The sequence below is a fragment of the Cheilinus undulatus genome, linkage group 14, assembly GCF_018320785.1.
Source record: "Cheilinus undulatus linkage group 14, ASM1832078v1, whole genome shotgun sequence".
Classification (NCBI taxonomy): Eukaryota; Metazoa; Chordata; class Actinopteri; order Labriformes; family Labridae; genus Cheilinus; species Cheilinus undulatus.
This window is the reverse complement of record NC_054878.1, coordinates 29,178,374-29,204,802: the sequence shown is the minus strand read 5'-3', so window position 1 is coordinate 29,204,802 and position 26,429 is coordinate 29,178,374. Positions and strand designations below refer to the sequence as shown.

Here is a 26,429-nt window from a genome sequence, read left to right as displayed (position 1 = left end):
TTGTGCAGTAGATAGTATCATTATAACCTAAACATGTGTAAACTCTGAAGACAGAGTGGAAGTTTGGTGTGATAAGATACAATAAGACATGCTTTGTCAAGACTTAGGCCAGAGATAAACTTGCTTTTAACAACACGTACATGTTCTCATGAAGGCTGCCACATATCCCTTTCTTAGGTTTGATGCTTGAGCGGTACACAGCCTCAAAAACTAATGTGATGCAGGCATGAGATGCAGTATATATTGGACTGGTAGAGGCAGAGTGGCTTGTCCTTTCTTACAAGTAAGTCTTATGACCTTAAGTCATTTGTTTTAACTGTTTAACTTTCAAGTCTTAGCATTAAAATGTTTTAATCAGGCTTTTAATTGAAAGGAATAGTCAAGCCTCTTAATGAGTTAGTGTTAGTGTTAAAGGTTTAACTGAGGCTTTATCTAAGGTATTTATTTTGTCTAATTCATCTTTTTATTGATTTCAGTCAGTTATTTTTACTGTATCTACACATGAAATTCTTGTAAAATGATTCAACTACCTTCCTTCATCTATTTATGTTAATTTCTTTTTTAATCTCCTGCCTATATTCTGTGGTAAATCACTTTGGGCTGCATGCTTTTATGTGTAAAAGGTGCTACAGAAATACATTTCAGTTAGATCTCTTAGGCCTTGTCCACAGGGAGACAAAAACATATATTGCCATTTTGTTTTGAAGTTTTCCTTAAACATGGGATAGTTTCAGGAAATATCCGCGTAAGCACGGAACCACTGAAAATGGTGTAGTATATATACCAAGCCTGTAAGTGGTATTGTAACGCTGCCACAGAAATGCACCAAACGAGAGGAGAAGATTACAGAAACTGCCCAAAACTTTCTCCTGGTATCCCTTCTGGTTGTTCTCCTAGGTAGATTTAAGAACATCTGGTGTATGCTATTCTCAGTGGTGGTCAGGTTTTGCTGTGAAAACCATAATAAGCTCAGTAGCTTCTGCAGCACGAACATAACCCTGTAATCCGCCATTGTTGTGTTGGCTTGATCCGCGCATGTGGCCTAAGTGAGTTACTATATGTATGCTGTAATCGTTCCAAGAAAGATGCAGTTGGCTGTACACACGGAGACGAAACGGTAAGCGTTAACAGATTTTTTCCCTCTGAGACCTGCTTTCAAAAAGTAGCATTTATGGCCTCCCAAACCCGCGTTTCTGAAACACAGATACAAGAAAAAACTTTTGTGTATACTGCTGAATTCGTCTCCAAGTGGACGGAATTCAATAGTGTGTTAGCAGACCATCTAGCAGTTTCTGAGGCACCAGCTGGAGCTGAACTCCAGCTTTAGTAACATCCAGATATTGTTCAGGCTACTTTCATTTCCAGCAACACTAAGAGCTCCACATCACTTGTGGAATAAAACACATCCTGTGTGATTGGTCTAGAGGCTGAGACAGTCCCTGATAAATGGCAACTTTCTAATAGACTCTGTCTGTCCAAGCCCTGAATTGAATCCTTAAAGGACCCACCCTATAACAAACAACTAAATAAAACATGCCGCTCTGATGAATATAACTGAACTACTGATTGGACTCTGATGGATCTTGAGGGGCTGTGGGCCCTTTTAAGCACTCTAATCTAAAACTCTGCCTTGCTAACACTTTCCTGTGGGATCACTTCCTTTCTCTAAGGAGGAGAAATCAGTCTGACGTCTGTGGGGAAGTTGATGGATCAGCATCTTTGCTATACAGTACAAAGCCAGGACAATAGCATTAGCAGTCCATCTGAGGAGGAAAAGTTGCCTGAAATGAGTATTGTCAGCTGGAATGCGAAAGGAAAACAGGCAAACCTCCAGCGTCTGCTTTGTGTTATGACGACTGTGCGACGTAATGCCTTGTTGGCAGAGATCAGACGGAGCTTAAGTGAAGGGAGAGGTCCCTTCCTCAAGCATGATGAACGTTTTGGCAACATGTCAATGTGCGTCCCTGGAGCCAAGCCCAAGTAAGTCCATCCTGGAATGAAATCATGACCACACACACACAGGCACACACACACGTACAGTAAAAGAGGCCACAACAGGCTCACCTCGTAAAAGTTAACACCTGTGACCAAAAAGAAATAAAAATAAAGCACAGAGACTCAAGTAGGATATCTTACTTTTTTGGACTGTGACATTGTACCAAACTATGATGTTAATCTGCTTCTTGCTTTCATTATCAAATAAGAGGCCCATTACTTTCACGGTTTATGTTAGATCATAAAGTTTTAACTTTAAAATAAAGATCAATTTCCAGTACAAATCCCATTTCCCTCAATCCAGTATCCTGAGCTTTAAAACCCCCTAAGGCTTGTTTTTCTAACACTATATCATAGGAAAAAAAAACACCTGAGCTGATTTATCTACTTAACTTATGAATGTAACCATCTAAACTTAGCACAAAAAGTAAGGAGATTTGTATTCGGTAAAATATTTCTTTGTTGTAACAAGGCTTCTTGGCAATAAATCTTATACTGTCTGAAAGCCTGTTCATTTCCCTTTCAAATGGTGCCACATTTGTAAGGATCATGCATTTGTGGGATGAGCAGCAGGGCTGAGTATGTCGGTTGTTCCTATGAAAAACCTCCAGATTTCCGGAGTGGAGAAGATGGAATGGCCTGCCAGCAGTCCCGACCTCAACACCACTGAACACTTGTAGGAATTGCTTGGGCGTGCTGTTCATGCCAGAGAGACCGACACAGCCACACTGGCTGGTTTGTGACAAGGCTGTGTATGGTTCTTCCACATGCTACTGAGGCTCCTGTTTGTCAAATGAATAATTTGTTAAACTGTCAATATGTCTTGTTTCTTCAGACTTTTATCATTCAGTCCACCAAACAAGAGTCAATTACAGAATAAGCTGTTTGGAATTTGCAGAGAAAATTTGGCAAATTTTCATAGGCGCAACCAACATACTCATCTCTGCTGCTCATCCCACAAATGCATGTTCCTTACAATTGTGGCATCATTTAAAAGGGGAAAAAACAGGCTTTCCAACGGTATAAGATTTATTGCAAAGAAGCATTGTTTCGACAAAGAAATAATCAACCAAACACAAATCTTCTTACTTTTTCTGCTAAGTTATTTTTTTTCAACTGTTTCGTTAAAGATTAGCTCAACTCTGAGCCCATAAGCTATTTCCAAATGACTACATAGGCTCTAAGAGCAATGGACAATTTTTGGGGGGGGGTCTGATGCAGCTTGTTAGAGAGAAACAACATCTGGGAATTAATTCCTTTTTTATGTGCGGCTACAACATGTCACTTAGTTTTGAGCTGGAGTTAAGAGAGGATGTCTGGGAGTTGATTGGATTGCATCACAGCAAACTGTCTCATTTTTGACTGTGTTAATTACTGTGTATAATCAAAACCGATGGAAATGCTTGGCCAGCAAACACAAAACAACACATCATTTTTAAAACTGTCAATTTCCTGTAGATACAGGATATATATGTAGTATCTGTTTACAAAGATTATTCAGCACACACAATAAGAGACTGAACGTTTCAAAGGTCACCACTCTTTTCTAACCTTTTAAAACAGAAAACCCAAAGTATCTGACACTGACTCGTAAACATAATTTAATGAATTTATTCAATGACTTAATTTAATAAGGTAATCCACACCCATCTGGCCACTTGTATGCGAGAAAAGATCCAGCAAGCAGCTTTTGACCTATGAAAGATATCCAACTCTCCAATGAACACAAACTGATGCGAATGCATTCACACACTCACACAGTCAGCATTTTGACTCTCTGATGTCGTCCAGAAAACTTCTTCAGTCCTCTTTCAGAGCCTGTAAGCCATCTGGGAGGGACTGTCAGCACTGCAGCCAGTGAATTACATCAGCAATGATGTCAGTCTTTGGGCACTTGCTGCCTCTGTCCACCCACACCCCTGAAACTAACAACCCATTTACACATAGAGGCCTGTAAGCATGTCCACAAGGACAGCTTAACAAACTTGTGCAGTAATTGTCACAAATGAGATTAGCCTTAAAAAGGTTAGCATGGTTATAACAAAGTGTTCACTGCTGAGCACCAAAAATCAAGTTAAAGAATTAAAGTCACTATGACCACAACCGAATGTCTGTCTTATTGCTTGTATTTTTTGAAGTACTTTGCACTTACCTCTATGCTAAACTTAAAGCCAGACCTGACAGCAAAATTTTTACAATGTTGACATGGTCTGACATGTGACCATCTCAGACTATGCAACATAAGTCTTGTTTTGTCTTGGCTGAGACTGGTAACACTGTAAGTGTGATCTGACCAATCATCGCATGTGTCTTGTCGACTGTGTTGGTCATGGGGCTTCCTGGACATGTGATCAATTATGTCACACTACATAAGCATGTTGTCATTCCTAGCCTTTATATTCAAGCTCGATGGTTTGCGCCGATGCAATCTTAGTAAATCTGTCTAGACTCATGTTGTCTAATAAAGGATTAGGCTTAAAAATATCCCTTTCCATAAATAACCGATAAATAACCAGGGACATGGATGAAGGTCAACACCTCCTAGTCTAGCGCCATGGTTCTCAGAGAAGAGTGTCGGCCTTTTCTGATGGGGGTTAGTGCTAACCCCAGTCAGGGCATCTCACCCTAGCTCTGCTTCTCTCATCCTCTTGCTAAGCCTGGGTCTGTTGAAGGTGGCAATGCTGTTTGGCCATGTGGAAGGGTAGGTAAAAGAAAGAGAATGTTTCCGTGTTGGCATGGTGGGCGATGAGAACTGGCATGGAGGGAAGTGGCTCGGAGATGCTGGAGATCACTGTTCAGTCCTCTGAAGGTGTCATGGGACTAACTGGATGAAACACTGACGAAAGGGGGTTCCTTTTTGACAACTCTGGTGAATTGTTGCTGCCCATCTGTCAGCACGGTTGACTTGTGGAGGCAAACAGTAATGGTTTAGGGACTTAAAAGCACACATTTTTGGTGTTTGCTTCAATTCTCTGTCAGAAAACGGTGGATTGCTCCTTCCAGGTGAGGCGCCAGTCCTTGCCTCAAGTGAATGAGTTGAAGTATATCCGGATCTTTTTCGTGAGTGAGGGTAGAACGGACCATGAGATTTACAGACGGATTAGTGCAGTGTTGGCAGTACTGCAGGCATGGTACCAGACAGTCGTGGTGAAAAGTAAGCTGAGCTGAAAGGCAGAGCTCGCAACTTACCGGTCAATCTTTGCCAAACCCTCACCTCTGGTCATTAACTCTGTGTAACGACCAAAAGAATGAGATCGCGACTTCAAGCTGTTAAAATGAGATTCCCCAGGAGGCTGGCTGGACTCAGCCTGAGACACAGGGTTTGGAGCTCGAACATCTGGATGGAGCTGAAAGTACAACTGCTGCTCCTTTGCATCGAAAGGAGCCAGTTGAGGTGGTTGGGAATCTGATTAGGACGCTTCTCTGTGGAGGTCTTGCGTGTACGTCCAACTGGGAGTAGACCCCAGGGTTAACCCAGCACTTGCTGGAGGGATTATATATCCCATCTGGCCTGGGAAGACGCCAGAATCCCCCAGGAAGAGCTGGAAAATGTTACTGGGGAGAGATGTTTTAGCTGACTTGCTTAGCTTGCTGCCACCATGACTGAGCCCTGGATAAGTGAAAGAAAATGGATGGACACTAGGCTGTAATTTAAATTAAAGCAGCAAATCTCATAACCTGTTTAGCATATATTAGCAATCAAACCCCATTGTTGTTATCTTTACCATGACTTGAAACTGGTGCCTCTATAATTTTATGGTGTAGCACTATAGACTGCTACTGTGAGCTAAAAACTGGTTAGATGCTAATATCATCTCTGTCTAATTCATTGTCCAAAATTATCATTACTTCATTTCAAGTTAAAATAAAGCACAGCATACGGATCAGGATGGATCTAATTTGTACTTGTCCCACTTCTCTCTACTGCTTGCCTCTGCCCCTTTCACAGCAAAGAAAGGTTTTTGAGCACCCTCCTCCAAACTGTACGTCAATTTAATATTTATTTAGTTCCACATTCTTCATTTTTAAACCCTACTGCTTGAGCTCTCTCAGCCCAGCTGGTACCCCCAAAAAAGCATTTATAATGCATTTTTTAATTCAAAACTGTGTGCCGTTAAAGATGAAAATATCTCAACTTTTTTAGAGACCAAATCTATCCCAGTCAACAATGAACATAAAAAAAACTCATAAGATTTTATGTGGCCCTCTCAGCACTACTTTTTTCCTTAACAATGCAACAATTCACAATGTCTTAATAAACAAATTATGAGTGGGACGTTCACCTCATGTGAACCAGAAAACTCACAGTTTGTATTCGCAAAGACGGAATGGAAAATGTAACTCCAAACCATCCTCATACTTATCCGCTATTTAAACAAATACTTCTGATAATCTAATTAAACATCCTATGATAGATGATAGAGTCAAATATTTCTGATGCAATGTATATTCTTGCTCTTTGCTTTTATATGGTCAATTTATACTTAGAGCAGCTGAAACAAAAATGTGGGGTTTTATATGACTTTTTCCAAAACAGTAATAAAAAAGAAGATGCATTTTTAGGTAAATTGCTCTAGTTTGTGTAGATTGAAAGTAAAAGGTCAAATACTAGATATGTTTTCCAGCTGGTGTGTGATGTGTTTAGGGTGTGTTGTGGCTCAAACTGTAAACATTCTGCTTCACCTGATAGAGAGAGACTATGCAAGTGCATTTGTGTGTGTTTGCCTTACACAGGTCTGTTTACTCATGTGTCAGCCGTTTGATGTGCAGTCGGCCTTCTGTTGTTTTTCGTTTGTTATCAGAAAGATTCCTCTCCTCTTCCTGTCTCTCAAAATCCACTGCTGCTCTTATCAGGCTGCACAAGAGGTAGAGAGGAGCTGGGATGTGAAACTCCTCCAAGGCTACCACCCCTCCATTGTATCTCTTTTTTATCCATTGTGTATCTCTTTTCCTCTCACTCCCATGTATAGCTTTAGTCTGCAGTTTTGAAGTTATTTCACATCTTCAGTATTCCGTAGTTTTAGTTGGTTTTTAGTCCCCTCGGGTTATTTTAGGTAACATTAGTGAGCTGTTGATTAATTTGAAAGTCTATGTAATCTTCCCAGACTCTCTCACAGCTCTGATCACATGCTGCAGCCTTTTTTTCCACTTAAATCTTTATTAGCATATTTTTAAACAACGCATTCCTGTTACACCTCAAAAAAAGGAAAATACAATCATGAATAAACATAAACAGAAATGTAATGAAATCAAAAGAACACTGCTTGGAGTGAGCCTTCATGTTTTAACAGCCTGTAAGGTTACCACATCTGTCAGTCATTGTTCTTGTCTAATGCCGTCGTTCTGAGTCTTGTACGGAGTCCACTTTTCCCATTTTCTTTCTAGTTGTGATTCCTGTAGTCTCAATATATGGGTCAACTTTTCCATTAAAAAAATTTCATCCATGATTACTATCCATTGGTCCTTCGTTGGTGGTGTATCCTTACCCCAATTTCTTGTAATAGCTTTCTTATATGCTACCAACAGTATTTTGATCAAATATGAATCCTTAGCACTGAAGATTTTGTCACAGAATTTACACAGGTAAAGTACCAATCAATTCTTGGGGACCTCATATCCTAGTATTTGTTTCAACTGATTACAAACTGTCTCCCAAAATACAGTAATTTTTTGGCATTACCAAAAAACATGGGTAGGGTCAACATCAAAAGACCCACACTCTCGCCAACACTTCTGAGGATGTTGTAATTGTCTACTTTTCAATTTTAGTGTTATAAAGAATCGAATCAGATTCTTCCATGCAAATTCTCTCCATGTATGAGAGCTAGTAGATGAATGGTGTATCTTCCACATATCATGCCAATCTTCTTCTAAAATTACTATAGTAAGTTCTTTCTCCCATTTCACCTTGATATATTTGGTTGAATGTTCATCATTAATGATCAATACTTGATATATGCTGCAGCCTTTTTATCCTATCCTCATCTGTTTTCCCAAACTCCGGCCATCATAATTTAGGACTCTGTGGCTTTGTTTGCCATCTTGAATCTGTTGTAAACACTGAGCTTTGACTTGCTGGCACCACTCTTAAGGCATGCATCACCTCTCATACTGGCCCTCTTTCGAAAAAGAACATCGCCAACTGTTAGGGACATGGGTGAAAGAAAAAACTCAGAAAGGTGCAAGGTGCAGGACGTCCTACTATTTTTGAGAAATATTCAGAATGGCATGCATGAAAAAGGCCCGAGAGTAAAAGGACCAGATATGGCAGAAGCAACAGAGTCTGGTGCTATAATGAAAATCTAGTTAATTATTGAATTCAGGTATTTCTATCAGAAACAGGTGTATCAAATCAAGCACCTAGCCATGCAGTCTCCATTTGCAAACATTTGTGATACAAAATGTGTCGTTCTGAAGATCTCAGTGACTTAAAGTTTGGTACTGTGATGGATGCCACCTTTGCAATAAGACAGTTTGTGAAATTTCATCCCTGCTGGATATTCTACAAAAAAAAAAAAACAAAAAAAAAAACTAGAAGTGATATTATTAGGAAGTGGAAGCTTGGGGGGCGCAGGTGGCTGAGTGGTTTAAGGCGTGCCCCATGTAAGTCCATTCAATTCAATTCAAATCTGGCCTGTGGCACTTCCCACATGTCTCCCCCAGAAAATAAATCTTAAAAAAAGAAGAAAGTGGAACATTTAGGAACAACAGCAATGAAGCGGAAGACCATGTAAAATCACAGCGCATGTCACATCTGCAAAGGGCACAGTGATTCCATAGCTGAAGAGTTCTGAACTTCCACTGGCATTGATCTTAGCACCAAAACTGTGTTGTGGGAGCTTCATGGAATGGGTTTCCATGGCTGAAGATCTGTGTGTAAGCCTAACATCAATAAGTCCAACGTTAAGTGTGGAGTGGTGTAAAGCACACCAACACTGGACTGTGGAGCAGTGGAAACATATTCGGTGGAGTAAGGAATCACACTTCTCAGTCAGATGGGCAATCTGGGTGTCGTAGATGCTAGGAGAATGTTACCTGCCTGACTGCATTGTGTCAACTGGGAGGTTTGGTGGAGGAGGGATAATGGTAGGGGGCTGTTTTTCAGGGTTTGGGCTAGGCCATGTATCTCCAGTGAAGGCCAGTCTTAATGATTGAGCATACCAAAGACATTTTGGACGATGCTATGCTTCCAACTTTCTGGCAACCATCTGGGGAAGGTCCTTTTCTACTCCAACATGACTGTACCCCAGTGCACAAAGCAACAACTATAGAAACATGGTTTGATGAGTTCAGTGTGGAAGAACTTGACTGACCTGCACAGAGTCCTGCCCTCAACCCCATCAATTACCTTTGGAATGGACTGGAACACAGTTGTGAGGCAGGCCTTCTTGTCCAACATCAGTACCTGACATCATAAATGTTCTACAGAATGAATGGGCACAAATTCCCACAAAACACTCCAAAATTGTTTTAAAATTGGCATGCAATCCTATTTCTTTTTTCTTTAAATATCATTCAATCCAAGCTGAGTTTCATGTATGTTAGGCAAATGCTCTGCAGCTTTCTTTGTGTATGCATAAATGCACAAAATCTAAGCATTCCTGACAATGCCAATATGCTGTCCCAGTCCCAGCTTCAAGTTACTTACTATTGACTTACAGTACATGTCCACAGAAGCAACTACATTACACTTCACTGGTCTGCCCCACAAGTCATCTCATACTCTGTATTTCTGCTCTGACGAGGAGATCATATTACTCTATAAACGGACAGGATCGCTTCATTAAATAGCTTATTAAATAGGTTATTTGACAGAGTGGTCTGTGACATATCTCTCTGTTTTAAGTAGTATAGGGTTACCTCTTCCCCTTGGCCATAACATATTATGAAGTGTGCAGGTTGCTTTGTGCGGGGCCCGGGTCATGGCCTGCTAAATATTTAGGGAGGGCGTACAGGCCCCTGCAGCCCTCCCAGACTGAGGGGGGACACGATAGAAGTAGCAAAGACAATAAATAAATGCAGCTTTGGAGAAAGGATGGACAGGTTGGAGCACATGTGAAATAGAGTGACAGAAATCAATTTTGTTAAAAATATTAGCAGTAAATAATTACTTTAGGTTGAAAAATGCCACTGTTTTCTTTATCAAATGGCAAGAGGGAGTCCAGTTTAACCATTTTCAACTTCAAGGCTCTTTGCAAAGGTTTCATGAGGTTTAAAGGAGAAAATATTGTACAAAACACTATTTTTTCAATATTTTCACAAACTTATTGAAATATTCAAAGTGGCCTTAAAATCTTCCTAAATTAGTCCTCAGGCAAGATGATTTACATGAATAAAATGTGCGTTTGTATGTGAGATAACATTCACTTGCAAACATTTGTTGTGTTAAGGCATAGCGAGGTATTTTGGGTATGTGGGTGTGTGCGACTGTGTGTGTGGTTCCTACGTGAAAAGCCCATGTAGGTGTCCCCTATGTGTTGACAAAAGGATTAGTTAGGGATCAAGTAGATCCCGCAGAGCCATGAAGACATCTGCAGACACAAATATGCGCACCCAAACGCTGAAAACTGACCCCACACAAACAAGCTCACCTTCTGCTACTGCTGGAGAAACAGTAGAAAATCCCAGACACAAACACACACAAACACCACCACTACCACCAACCCACCGACACCAGGAACAGCACCCAGAGTTACACACCGTAAATAAACATTACTGACGGGGAAGACACATGTATATACAGACGATACACACCTTCTGCCAGCGTGTTGTCTTCTGAAGGTCCGTTGAGGCTGCTCAGGCTGGAGATCTGACCGTTTTTCTGCAAGGGCTGAAAAAACAAAAAAATCAAGAAGTCAAGAATCAAAAAGAAAAGACTGAATCCACTTACATAGGAGGAAATACGTTTCTGAGATACCCCTTTCAACAAACATTTTGACTTTAAGAGAAAACTATTGATGTTTTTATGTAGAATTTAGTATTTGATCTACCAGCTATTAACCCATAGCTTAGCCCAAAAACATAACAAAAAAGGCAACACTTAGCCTGGTTCAATAACCTGTCTTAGTTTGACCTTACAACCTGTACACTACTGCATCCCTCCAGTTTATCAAGACAGCAGGTGGTTAGCTTACTGAAGCTTACCACAAAGGCCTAAGACAGAAGGGAACACCTAGCCTGGTAAGGTCCAAAGTTAAGAACTACAACAAAAGTATCTAAGCATATTAACAAGTTCTCCATCATTTTTTTATGATGCATTCAAAAAAAATGTTCCAGGAGGGCACAGGTAGCTTAGCGGTTAGATCGTGCACCATTTATGTGGGCAGCTGGGGTTCAAGTCCAACCTGAGGCTCCTTTTCCTGCAGATCCTTCCCCATTCTCTCAACCCCGTCTCTAACTCCATCCACTGCTTTATCTCTATCAATAGAGAAATAAAAGCCCTTACTAAATATTTAAAAAAAAAAAAAAAAATCGATTCCAGAGGGAGTTGCAAAGTGAATCCAGCTCTGAACAATCATTTTATCAGTCCACCAAACACATTCAAATAGCAGCTCCTCTATGACGACAGCACTTGCAGTTTTTTACGTTTGTCTACCTGTTAAAAGGGATGTACCGATGCATCCATTTAACATTGGTACCTGCTGACATCGGTAGTTTTACATAAACTGTCCTTTGGCCAAAACATGTGGCATGAACAAATACCAATTACGAATGTTTATCTGTTCTGTCCGGTCAATTACATATATGCTGGCATCTTATAAATCTAGCAGCTGAATCAACCATGAGATTTTCTATGGGCAGAAGAACTGACCAGTTAGACAAACTTATCTGTTTTCATGATCAAACATGAGCAAAAATGTTGGCATGCTAGGACTCTTACACCAGGCCTGGTTGGGCTTGGAGCAGTGTGAGTGCAGACCAGTGGAGGAAAATTTCTACGGCCATTTGCTGTTATTTTGTATATCAAAATATCTGTATTTACGGCCTGGGTTCAAATCTGGCCTGTGGCCCTCTCCTGCATGTCTCTCCCCACTCTCATCCCTGTTTCCGAGTCTATCCACTATCCTGCTGTATCTAATGAAGGCACAAAAAAAAAAAAAAAAAAAAAAAAAATATATATATATATATATATATATATATGTATGTATTTGTAACACATTTCTCTGGAGTCAAAAATATAACCAAAAAGCATTTTTTAAACACTTAATGGGCACTAGTTAATCTGAGGGTAGCTGACAACTAGCTTGAGCTTCATCAGCATCAAAATGGTTTGAAAACATGGCTATAATAAGACCAACTTGTTTACATAAAGTAACTGTTGTTATACATTGAGGTATATTCTGGCTTTTATGGGGTGTGTTCTGGGGCTGCTCTTACACATCGATGATGCTGTGATTTATTGAACAGCCTAACTTTTTCCGGGCTTATATGAAGCTACTGAAACCTAAGGTAACAATTAATCTAATTTCTCATCAAGACCACAAGGAAAAAGGAATCAGCAACATTTTATTTAATTATTTTTAGGCATTTAAATCAACAGCTTTCGAAAAGCCCCACTACATAAATATCACACTCACTACACTAATGGTTTTAAAAACTGCAGCTTAATGCTTTTATCTGAACCAACAGATCATGTTTTATTATAAGAGAACCAGTCTGCTGTTAGATCCTTATATGGTCTGTTTACTTCCACTAAGTTACTTAGACAGTTATATTTAAAGTTGGTAAAATCTACCCTGAAAGATAAAAAAGATCCACATTAAGACCAAAAATGGGTATGTTCACATAAGGTCACATTTTACAAGGCATCATTAAAATAATTCTTTCTCACTCCAGTCAGCTGATTTTGTTAGATTGTTAAATCTCAAACTACACAGAAATCCAAATAAAATTAGTATTTCTTTCCATTACAGACTTATGTTACACAAGTCAGCAACACACAGTTTGAGTCCCAGCACCCTTATCAGAAGCAACCTGGTCCATCTGACAGCTGTACAATAGCATCCAGGTCAGAGCTTTGTCTGTCCCGGCCAGGAGAGAGGGAACCAGAGCCTCCCCACAGAGCTACTAATCATACTAATGGACGACTCAGGCTCCAGTCCCAACAGCCCAAACTCCTCCAGGAAAGCCCTGAAAAGTGACACCACAGAGGAGACACTCTGCTCGAGACAGGCTGGAGGGAAAAACTAAAGGATGAGAGGAGAAAGTGAGGGGTGGGGGGCAATCAGGGTGATGACTGTTGTAATGTTTGGACTGAATACAACCCTACAATGCTATAAGAAGAGAGAGTGACGTTTTAAACTGCAGATAAAAATGAAAGAAGGGATTGTTTTAAAGTTAAGGATGATTTAACTTTGACAATTGCAATTTTCAGAAATAAAGTCAGTGTGTTAGCATAATGTTAAAAAGGTTGTTCTTTTGTGTTGGTATGACTAAAACTTGACTTTAAAATGCAAGTAAACACTCATTCTTATTTGTCAAAGTCAGACTGACGCACCTACATAATATGGTTTGGGATCAATTTACTCTGGCATGTTTATATGATCATTTATTAGCGCTAGGTCGAATGCTAACCACCATGTTGTTCACTCTTTGGGAGGGTCTGTCAGCCAATCACATGCTTCTTTGTAATCACATCATGCTGCCCAAATAGAGCATAATGGAGTGAGATACAGAGAGCCTGTGATGCAGCCCCCTGTATTATTGTTATTTTAATATTTAGCGGGAAAAACTCAATCATCAGCAGGAAAACAACTTTAGGGTCACAGAGATGCTGTACATTATGATTCTGTATGTTGAGCCATGTTCTGAGTCAAATATAGGTCTAAAATAATTTGCTAGTCTACACAGTCAGTCCAGAAAATTCCATATTGGTATCGGATACTCAAGCTGATACTTAACGCTCTGGTCGATACTCAACGCTCTGGTATCAGCATTGGCAATGGAAGTGAAAATCTGACATGGAACATCTCTAATAAAATGTGAGGCATCCCTTGGGAAGATCCATGTACTTAAGTATTTTTTACTGCTACAACAGATATACATACCTTAAGACCCATGCATGGCCTTGCAAAAGTACTGAACAATTGCTCTTTCTTGTATTTTTATTTTTAGAAAAGATGCTGCCACCATTGCCATGCTGCAGAAATTTTTTATGTTTCTTTGGAAAGCAAATCAGGACCTTTACTGCACACTTGGAGCCATAACCATCACACTCTCTGAAATCTCATTGGTTTTATTGCTTTCACACAGCGGAGGATGGTCCTGTCATTTCAGTCCTTTTAAAGCCATCAAGACCTCTGATCAGTTTTTGGTGTGCAACCATCAGCTGACCTCTAGACCTGCAGCGACCCACCCTCCCCTCGTCCACCTCATGACTCACATTCCCAGCATTCCTTGCCCTCTTCTTCAAAATTCCTTAACCCTCCCCAACACCTGTCCTCTTATTTAAGCCCACCTCCCCCAAAGTGGTCACCCACTCATACCTCTCTCCCAAAGTTACCTAATAGGCCCGCTCTGACCCCAATGTACTTGCCACACCTTCTTCAGGGCGTCAGAAATACTGCTTCTATATTCTAATATTCTATATTCAAACTAATCCTGGAAAAGAGCGACTCTTTAGTGGATTATGCAACTTCCACCAAAACAATCAATACTCACTGGGAAGTACATCCATACAGAAAGAATAGCATCTTTTGATTTTTATTCATGTGCTTGGACTTAAAAAAAAAAAAAAAAACTTTTTATAGTATGAACTCGAGCCAAAACATCTCCCTTATTTAGCCGTGTATTTGCCTGCTGAATCCTAAACTATACCTTGCATAAATCTAACAATACTGACATAAGCCTTTATATACAAGATAGTACCCTATTTAAGAAAAATCTATATTGCAGACTCTTTGGCTATTCTTAACTTATCCAAGGATGCCTTTAAGGTGAAAAGTCATCAATTTTTACACATCAAAGGTCTAAGGAAAGCATTCTGTGACTGCAGAGGAGAGCAGATGAGATCTGATGAATTCCTTTCAGTCAAATCACTTGTTGAAAAAATTTAAAAAAATGTAAAATCAAAGAATAAAGATGTCTAGAGTTGGAAAGAAGAGTTTGCCAGAGTTCAGAAGCCCTCTCCTGATCTCTGCTGGAGGCTCAGCTAGAAACTACTGACATAACAAATGAGAATTTTGCACTGAGCTGTCTGCAGATCAGTGGCATCTCAGGCTATGTATGAATATGTTTGTTTAACAAAGAGCGAAAAGAAGAAGAAGAATGCATGGGGATTAAAAGTTGATGCATCCAATTCTACAGCAACGAGTCTGATGTTATGGGAGTCTAATGGAAATGAAACTATACTGATCTTGAAAACTGCTTTGCCTGAGCTTGTGTGAATTCCTCTCACCAGCTCCCAGACAGAAAATGTTCAAGATTCACTGCCAGTTTTACATTTTCTGAAGTCTGCCTGGTTGAACTGGTCTGCCACAAAACCCAGAGACAAACTTGGGACTGCTACAGAAAGATCCCTTAAGGATGGTCACAAAACCAAACATCTGCTAAACTAAACAACAGGGAAAAACAGCAAGACAGTGTTTGTTTCCAGTCTGCTTTCTACTTCATATTACTAATTATTGCTGCTTTTTGTGTTTATATTCGACACAAAAACTCCTGCTACGCCTCACTTTCTGGTCCTTTCTTTTGTCCTTGGTCCCATCTTCATTATCAAGAGACAAACTCTTAAGATATGGCTATTTTTGTCTTTCTAAATCTCTGACTGCAGCCTCTCTCACATGGTTTCTGTCTGTTAGCCGGCAGATCTGCTGAGTCTTCATTTGTAGCATTAACAAAAGCTAACGTTAGTTCAATCAGTATGATGAGTGATAAACAGACACTCATAAAGGCTGAAGGCTCATAAAGAAGGCCCACCATTGATCTTGGTGGCACATTCAATAGACACTTAACATTTTTAAGGTGAGTTACAAGGACTGAAATCTGTTTTTTTTTTTTTTTTTAACCATTTTGAATACTCAACATGGGTTCTAGAGACCAACGTAAATAGTAGTGCTAAACGCCATGGCTGATTTTATTTGTGTAAGATTTCAAGCAATTACTGAAAATGTAGTATGAAAAATGGGGGGACCATAATTGGGTCTTCAATGGCAGTCTGGTCTGGAAAAATGCGTTTCTTCTTAGTAGCCAAGCATAGCGCTGGGCAATTACTAGAAAAATAAAAACAGACATTTAGAGCCTCTAACCAATGTAAACCTGCCTTGTTAGTTATTTCAGTTTTTTTCCCATTCTCTTGGAAATATTTGACTTTTTATGAAAAACATTTTCATTTCAGCTGATGTGGGTTTTGATTTCAGATGTTTCAATAAATAACAAAAAACTGTTCATCTGTGCATGTTCCTTTCAGTTGTTTGTTTTAAAATTAAACAACTATTTAAAGAAGAAACCAAGTAGGAGGTTGGGGTGGAATAATCATTTATTAATCATAATCAAGTTAAAAAAGTTCAGTTAATCGTGATTTTGGTTTTTGCCATAATCACCCAGCCCTAGCAAAGCATCAATAACTGTGACTTCGGCTCTGTTGCTATCCAGCAGCTGGTAGAGCCTTGTTTTGTGTTTTATTATGGTAGAGAGGGTGGGCTTTACAGGGAGAAGCCCCTATATGGTTCTAATGTTTACTGCAGACAGAAGTGTTGCATTAAATATAGTAGCAAAGAAATTATGAAACTCATTTAGCAACCCCCCAAAAAATTTTCCTCCACTCACTTGTGGGTCCTTACTGAGACTTTGGGAATGAGAGCTCTATAGTGTAGTTAGATGTTTCCACTGGTTTGTGAGCAACTAAGTGATCTAGTGGTCAATTTTTTTCTTTATATAAATTTTAAATGAATAACTAAATAGTTGTATTTTTGTAAATTTCTATAACCTTAATTGAACATTCAGTATTTGAGATGTTTTTAGGTTTTAGGTAGAGGAGCCTTTAATGGAATTCTACAGAAAAATAAATGGTATAACTAGTGAAATCTATGTGATTTTAGCCAGTTTATGGCAGTTTAGCATTTTTTTTCTATTTAAATGATATAAATTGGTTTTATCTTATTGTGAGTCTCATCAATGCTCAATTTCACTTAGTAATACAATAATTGTATTATTTTAGGTCTCTGCAGTCATCTCAGACGACTTTGTTTGACCTGCTCTTTTTCCATGTCCTAAGTTTTATGGAAAGGAGCTTGTCAGTTAATCTTTGAAGTGTCATCATGAACCTCAAAAATATTTAAGTGTATGAAATAAATATTTTGTATTTACTTTTTTTAATGTGTAAGAAAATACAAATTTGACTTTTATTTGTTTATTTTTCCATATATATTATTTTAATATGCATTCATTCTTTTGATTTCTTTTTCTTTTTTAACCAAAAACAGGCCAAGGAACTTCTTTTTCACCATAAAAATGTTAAATATACAGAAATGTGATAGTGAAGAGAATGAAAGGGAGGTATGAAGTCCAGACTGAAGTTCTTTCTTTAACAAAAAAAAAAATCATTTTGAGTGAAGCCCTATACATCTATATCATCCCCAACCCTCCAACTCCTCAACTTCACTTCAGAGGTTCAGCCTGATTCTACACTGGTTTAGCTTTTGAACATCACTTTCTATCCTTACTGAGAACTTGTCTAGCGAGGACTGTTTAACTGAAAAAATTTAAGCAAACTGATAAAATCTAAACCCTAACAGTGGAAGATAAACAGTTAAACAGTCAACGGAGCTCCTTAAATGGCAAAAACAAACAGAAAAGTCTAATTACTCCACTGAAGCAGCAGGGGCCTTTAGCGGGGGCCTCTATTTTATTGTCCACAGGAAGAAATGACCAAAAAGTTTAAGATCAGCACTGAAGGGGGATCGTTTTTTTCTGCCGCCTGTTCTTCTGTGATCTTTTCTCACTTAGCCACTTTCTCTGCTCCCACTTTCATCCTGCATATATCTCCAAGTCTGATTTCCTCTTATCTGCCTCTTTCATTTACTTCTTGGCTGCATCTCTACACTCACTGGCTCCAGGAGGAAGAGACGACCCTCTGTCTCCTAAATCACTTCACAAAAGCCGGCGGTGGAGATTTATATGCCTTTAACCAAACACAGAGCACCGGAGGAGGGGGCAAATGGAAGAGAAGAGGGTGGCGCAGCTGGTAAATTACATCTCAAAGCCAGGTCTACAGATCTGGAATAGGTGGGGGAATGGCTGAATAAAGCAAGCAAAAGGAGCTTTGTGACCTTTACTTAAATCAGATTTACTCCAATAAAACAGAGGAGGCTTGTCTTAATTTTGGTAGCAAAACAGCTGCAGGATTAGTTCAAAGACGTCTAAAATTGATGGTAAAATTGATTTAAGAGTAAGAATACAACTATAAGAAAGCAAAAAAAACGAAGTTTAGTACAAATTTTTACTCCAATATTAGCCAAACTTTTTCATCTTTCACATTTACAGTAAGAAAGCAACTGCATAACGTCTTTCTACAAATGAGTCATTTATGAACCCAGCCATCTCAGGATGACTCCCAAATGAACACATACATCCACACCAACAGACTCAGTAGGAGATAACAGGCTTAAAGACTCTCTGTGGGGTCGTAGTTTGTCCGTGACAGCTAGCCTCAGGACCCCTGACCTCTGAGGTGTGGACAGAGTCTCTGGGCAGACGAAAGGAGTATGACGGCCATCAGAGGGGGTGACTGGGAGAATGAAGCGTGGAAAGAAAAAGGCTGGGAGGAGAAGTGAGAGGAGGTGAAAGTAGAGATGTGGAGATAGAAAGAGAAGAGATGAGAAGCAGAGAACAAGAAGGAGGAGAGGCCAGGCAAGAATTTTAGCCCCAGGAAAGCAGCTTCTTATTTGTGAATCTTTTAAATTTCAGTGAATCATGATTGAAGCACAAAACACCTGAAGATTATTTTAAATTTTCAAGGTGAACAGCAAGAGTTTCACCTTGACTACTCAGAACTTTTAATGACTGCCAGGACATTGAGCTGGGCTGATGTATGAACACATCAGGAAGTAATCTAACACAAGCGATGATATTTATAATCTGACCACTGCACAAGAAGAGTCGTGCTCATCCATGTATTGTAGCTGCTTCCAACCCTTTCTTCCCACTAGTATGCTGTTTTTCAGTTGTTTGTCGTTTTTTGTAACCTTGCAAAGCCAGATTCTGTGTCGGGCAAATCCATCTTGCAAAGCTCCAATCTGAAATGATTGTGCCAGATCTGAAAGCAGACCTGGCCAATAAGCGTCATTTGAAGTGAATGAGGCAGTAGCTATGGGCGGGGTTTTGTTGTATTAGAAGCACTGGCAATGGCTGCCGCCGGAGCAGCAATTAGCTCAGATGTAGCTATGGTATAGCGAGAGTTTTATCAGAACTGGATATTTTTGATTCAATAAAGAGCAACGAACAGTACTGAAAGCATTTCTTGGAGGAAAAGATGATTTTGCACTTCGACCTCTGCATGAGTTTTATCCATCTACAAGCTCCACTGTTCATAAGGCAGCCTGCCGAGCTAAGGCTGCTATGAGAGCTGTGTATTCCTACTGCCACATTTTGTCTTCTTGCTCTGATTGGCCTGTGATGAATGACAGACAGAATGTTTGTCCATTTACTTTCGAATATATTTTTTAAAGACCTGCCTTTCCCAGACTCTTTGTATGGGAGGTTTCACAGATACATGTGAAACATATCCATCCAATAGATATATGAAACAGTCTATCAGGTTGTTTTTGCTCTTGCCAGCATGAAGCTAGCTTGAACTCAAAAACTGTCATCAAAATGGACTCTTTTTTGGTTTGTTTTACACTTTTTACATCATGTTTTTCTGCCAAGACCACCATGTCCCCTCCTGTCACATAGGCTTAAATTCAAACTTCCATGGACAAATGTGAATACAAGTTTTGGAAAATTTAGGGGCAGACTGTATTGAAATATTCAGGAAATCTGAAAACGTGGTGAAAGTTTGTTTCCCTTTCCCACAATGGTTGGAAGTCATTCTTAGCCAGATTTAGAGCTGCTCGATTATGACAAAACGGATAAACCTGATTATTTAATATGGTTGGATATTGATTTTGCACTAATAATATGCACATATCACTTTGTTTAGAACTATTACATTAATTTCTTGTACAGCGACAACTGTGTAAAATTATTCTGCAAGTCATACCTGACTGCTCCAGATCCGACTAAGATCGTTCTCCTTATTGTCAAAAACTACTAATTTCTAGGAAATCAGTAATAAAACTGTACAAAAAAAAAAAAAATCAATATTTTGGGGCACAGATTGCCCAGTGGTTAGGTTGCGCCCCAAGTTCGTGGGCGACCCGGGTTCATATCTGGCCTGTGGCTCCTTTACTGCATGTCACACCTCCATTCGCTTATCCCTGTTTCTGACTCCATCCACTGCCCTCTCTAAATAAAGGCATAAAAAGGCCAAAAATACATCTTAAAAAACATAAAATAAATAGTTTGGGATATTTCCAAGATTCAGCAATAGTAATGGATGTTGTAACTTTTAATTATCATGTGAAGAATCAGTTAATCCATTTTCACCACTAAACTAAACTTAGGAGTTAAAAAACACATTTAAAACATATTTAGCAGTAAGTTATCACCTATGTTTAACCAAAGCTTTCAGGGGCTAGTGTCCATCATGTCTGTCTCCCTCTCCCCCCCGCCTCCCCCTCCCTTCATGTCTCCTCACCCCTGCCAGCCCCCAATCTATTATCCCTGACCCCCACATTCAGAACATACCAAAGATCAAAGCCTGACAAGACCCCCGAAGAGCACTCTCACTGTTTCCACAATGCTTTAACTCTGCTCAGGTGCTCAGACTCTGGGTACCTGTGCTCCTCTCACTGAGCGTTTTAGCACACGTGTGTTTGAACAGTTTGAAAGTAAAAATTACTGAATCCGAAAATGTTTTTTCTCTCATTCAAAGTATAAGCTCAAATCCTTTATATACGTTTATCTCTATCCAATCTGTGCAGGTTCATTAATGGTACAATAATCCTTTAAAAAACTGCAGCCATATCCTGTCATATATGATCAATTCTTATTTATTTTATCCCTCTTCAATGGCTTTTGTTTTTTCTTTCTGTATTTGTTTTCCATATGACAATTCAATTTATTTTGAGCTGGCTATCAGGAAAAAGGGTGACATCTGTAAATTCTTCACTTTCAAACACTCAGGCTCAAGTTTTACACTCTCTGTACGTGTTTTTCTTTTAAAAAGCAAGGCTGCCAGTTTTTCAAATCAGCGTATCTGACTCAGTGATGGTCACTGTGATGTTTGGAACAAAGTTAAAAACCGTCCAGAAGTAAGTGAGAAAATGTGATTAACTTCTTCAGGATTGGATAACTCAAATTAAAACTGAAACTCAGGATAAATCTAAATCTCCAGTGTTTCCTTACAGTGGTTTTATTGTTTTACTCAAACTGACACATAAAACGTGTTGTCTGTGTTAAAGCAGGAGAAAAACCATAAAAATGTACTGGTAATTTGATTTGAAGGATATTAAGCTACATAAAGACCTGTAATTCAAAAGAAAAATCCCAGAAGTTCAAAAAATTCACCTCATAAAATCCTCACCCAAAAACAAACACTGGTGTTAGTCACACCAGCTTTAGGCCTTGTCCACACGGAGACAAAAATGATATATTCCTGTTTCAGTTTGAAAGAGTTTTTCATAAATATGAGATTGTTTCAGAAAATGTCTTCAAAAGCATGAAACCAATGCAAACGACTGAAAACACTGTACTAAATGTCAAGCCTATACGTGGCGCTGTAACGCTGCCACGGAAATGCACCAAAAGAGAGAAGATCATAGAAAACTGCCACAAACTTTCTCCTAGTTGCCCTTCTGGTTGTTCTCTGTGTTGGATCATATGGCGTATGTTGTTCAGCGTAGTGGTAAAGGAGCATCAGATTTTGCTGTAAGAGCCATAATAAGCTCAATAGCTTCTGCAGCACAAACACACCTCTGTAATCCGCCATTGTTTTTTGGTTCGACATGAGCATGTGGTGTAAGTGGGTGACGCTATGTGTGACATAATTGTTTCAAGAAAGATGTGGTAGGCTGTCCACACGGAGAGGAAATGGTAAGCGTTTACAGCTTTATTCACTCTGGTACCCAGTTTCAAAAAGTAGCGTTTACGGCCTCCCAAAACGGTGTTTCTGTGTGGATGAAACGCCAATACGACAAAAAAACTTTTGCGTATACTCCTGAATTCGTCTCTGTGTGGACGGGGCCTTAGTCTTCTTTGCAGAGTGCAAAGAAAAGGGAGATTATGCATGAGTTCATCGATCGTGGTGGCATTTATGTTGGCATCTACACCTGGATAGGCCGTGCACCAGCTTGCTCACTGCCAGCAGTGAGGTAACACTATGTTGTCAAACAGTCATCTCAGATATTCAGTCACATAACCTCAAATGGATGTGTGTGTATGCAAATGAGGAGGGTGACAGAAAGATGGTGCTCTAATGATGTACACTTATGTCAGTCATTCTTCAACAATCATCATTTCTTTAATCATTCATTTCCTAAATGTTTGTTACTGTGGCATAAGGGACACTTTCAAAAAAATCACTGTAACTTAATATATTTATGCAGGATTTCTCTTTGTGAGAGTAAAACTTGCAGGAATTAAATTTTTTTTAAGCAATTCCCACAACCCTGCACTAGAATTCAGACCACTGGAGAAATGAGCCTAATATATGCTTTCAAATCCACTTCAGTTGATCATCAATTATTACCTTTTTTCTCCTGTTTTGTGAAGTCAAAGCACAACTAGGCCTACCCTTAGACATGACCAGGCCCCTGACAGACCCTGAGACAAGCCCTCCCCAGCTGTGATTTACTGATGATATCAATGCACGTGTGTTGGTTCAATAGCATTGGTGCTAGCACCAACATTTTTTGTCAATTTATTTGCCACTTTTTATCAGTATTATGCACTTTGAACCCATTTTACCACTTTCAACCTCTTTTCATCACTTTTTCTAGCTGTTTTTACTATTATTGACTGTTTTTTGCAACTTTAAACCCATTTGTGCCTTTTTAAAACCAATGTTTCCCAACCATTTTTTCCTCAGAGCCCCCCTACATGTACTAAGAAAAGCGCAGCCCCTCCTAGGACCCAAGAGAGAATAAAAAGTGACATACTGCTGTCAAAAATCTACATAGATTTGACCTGTTTCACTGATAAAAAAAGGCCTATTTCTCATCAAAAGATCTTTGTATAAACTACTTAATAACAGCTTTATCTTTTTTGTCAATATTTGTGAATCTAATTTTGGAAGCCTCAGAGCAGACAAAGACTCACGCACCCCTGAGGTCGTTGGTGCCCCCCTGGGGGGTCCCGGACCCCAGGTTGGGAACCAATTTTTTAAACCACGTATGCCACACAGAGAACATGACTGCATTTCTATTGAGTTTGGGACTCATTTTGGGTCGTTTTGGTCACATATGGCTCTCAAACATACATGGAATTCTCAATAATGCAAGACTGTGCATATAATTGTATTGATTACACATCACATGCACGTTGCATGTCTATGTATATGCTTGTGCACAAGCTTTCGAACCATGCTGAAGCCCACCTCTTAAATCCACATTAAATCCGAGAAAGTTAATGGAACAGAGCATCCACAATAGTCAAACAACTGAATTCTGGGGTCACACATGCTTGAATGTAGCATGGATTGCCGAGTGCAAAAATGCCTTGCTAAATTTCAGAAAGAGGAACTTTTTCTTTTAGGCAACCTTATTTTCTTGCCCCAGGAAATCCAACAATAGTGCAAATTCTGGATGCCTTGTGCTGTTTTAGGAGGAAAGACGTGATGTCAAAGCAGCAGAGATGCAATATGGCAGATGACACCTTTATATCAATGCTGTTTGTTTGTGTGCACATTATGCTGTATTTCATTTCAGTCTATATGACTTAAAAGCAGTCTGAGAGACACAGAATTAATCAGGAGAGTGATAAAGAGGGAGGAAGGGACGGTTGTGAGTGTGTCCTTGAGTGAGAGACAGTAAAAATGAAAAATGACGGAAATGCAAAGGAGTAAACTTAGTGACCCTGAAGCTGCAGATTCAAACACCTGTTGCCTGACATTTAAGGACAACAGCTAAGACCAGGTTGTCCTCTTCTACCTACATCAGTGCATCACTAACCCTTGAACCCAAAGTCTCGATACCTCCCACAATTTGTCTGTTTTTCATCACCCCGATCCCTTCATCTGTGCGGCTGCTACACTCCAACAGCAAACTGAGCCAAACAACAACAACAGCCTGGATGCAGGAAAAGACCCCCCAGGCCACGATCACAATCAGGCCACACTGGCCAGCGTTTGACCTCAGGGGCCTGGCTCTCTAACTGGGTTGTAATAACAAATACCCTCCCTCTGCTGACCCTCCTGTCATGAATCTCTAAATATCTCTGAGCCTCGATAAGCATCTGAGCTCCACAGTCATATGTGAGAAAAGAAGATGACTGGTGAGACTATAAACGTGGATTTAATTAGTGAGACACTTAAACCAGACTGTTTTTTTATGGCTTAAGGCCTCAAATTACTCTTAGATTATTGCCTGACTAATGTCTGTAGGTTTGATCTAAGTTCTGCCACAGAAACAACACTCAGGGTCAAATTTGTCACGGCAACTTGAGGCTATCCAAACAATTTGAAGAACAGTTTCCACAGTCAGATATTTTTGGATAGTGAGTGTGTAAGATATGAAATTTTGGGTCCAGGAAAAAACTGGTGCATGTAAAGAACAAAACAGGTTAACTTTAGTAACAGGGAGAGATGACATGAGCATAAATAAAACCAGCCCCATGATCTTCATCTAATAATGATCAGCCCAGACCATAAAACTTTTGTGTGCTTGCAGACGTTGCTAAAAGTATCGTAACAAGAGTAAAGTGTTGTGCTTAATAAGCAGCAAGTATTGTTATTCAATTGAATTATTTGGCTTTTGATTCAACAGCTTCATTGGGTACTTCATGTTTTTTCACATTAAATTATGAAACAAAGTAACTCGGAATTTTGGGTCATATATGCAGAAGCTCTTTGTCAGTTACTGGTTTTATCTCAGGTTTATTACCTACTTTGGTTGTGCAGCACTTTGTACAGTTATGTTGTTTCATGCTATATGAATAAAGTTGACTTGACCTTCATCTTTCTATGGTGGCTCAAAATGGACAAAACAAAACACATTACACTTTTTTAATTTATTCTGAAGCCACAGGAAGTTATCCACCACACCCAGAAGTGCCAGGGATGAATGGAGTGATTCCTTGAAATGTGTCATCCCCTGAATTTTACAAAAGGTAACAGAAGGTGGTCAAAATGTCTCTATGGTGGTGTGTTACGGTTCTAAAAAGCACTGATGGATGTGGATCATGGATGACCTTCCATGTGGAAGTCTCAACTCTCAGGGGCTGTAACCCTGGAAAACTTGAACACTATGTTGATAGAAGGACTCATTTTTATCTGCAGAAATGAAAGAAGCCACATCATGAAAAATGAAAACTGATTTTTAGAAATCTTAGCAAATTTAATGATAATAAAAACTGAAATATCACACTGACATGAGTATTCAGACCTTTTGCAAAACACTATAAATTTAGCTCAGGTTCTTCCTATTTCTCTTGATGTTTGCTGAGACGTTTCTACTCCTTAATTGGAGTCCACCTGTGGTAAATTAAATTGATTGGACATGATTTGGAAAGGCACACCTTTATAGAAGGCCTCACAGCTGACAATGGATATCAGAGCAAAAACCAAGCCATGAGGTCAAAGGAACTACTGGCAGAGCTCAGAGACAGGATTGTTGCAAGACACAGATCGGGGGAGGCTACAAAAAATTCTGCTGCACTGAAAGTTCCTAAGAGCACAATTACCACCATAATTCTCAAAAAGAAGTTTGGCACAAGCAGTTCTGCTGGTTACCCAGCAAAAGTGAGCCATCTGGGGAGAAGGGCCTAAGTAAGAGAGGGGGACAAGAACCTGACACATATCCCTGCAGTCCTCCACCAATCTGGGCTTTATGGCAGAGTGACTTGATGGAAGTCTTTCCTCAGTGCAAAACACATGAAAGTTGGAGTTTTTTGCAAACTTAAAGTCTGAATACTTTCTGAATCCACTGTATAAAGAAATTATCACCTAGAAAGTTAAGACTCAGTCACTGAATCCTCAAGTTAGACTCAGAGGTGGTGAGAAGAAACATTTAACATAAAGCCATACATATGTCACTTTAAGTCAACAAACAGTTGCTTCTTTCCTTCCTTAGCAAACACAGATCAATATTACAGTCCCTTTGGAGCACTGTTTTTGTCATTTATTTATCTATTTTTTGGTGTATACCTTCTCCTCAAATTTAACTGGTAAGTTACCAGAG

At 39.5% G+C, this 26,429-nt stretch overlaps 1 protein-coding gene across 1 annotated transcript in view; it reads right to left on the bottom strand.

Moving 5' to 3' along the window:
• Nucleotides 1–26,429, bottom strand: part of akap12b (A kinase (PRKA) anchor protein 12b) — a 73,562-nt gene that overhangs the window by 25,605 nt on the left and 21,528 nt on the right. Inside the window, exon 5 of the mRNA XM_041805062.1 lies at nt 10,750–10,825. Within this exon, the coding sequence (XP_041660996.1) occupies nt 10,750–10,825 (76 nt within the window). The remainder of the gene's footprint in view (nt 1–10,749; nt 10,826–26,429) is intronic.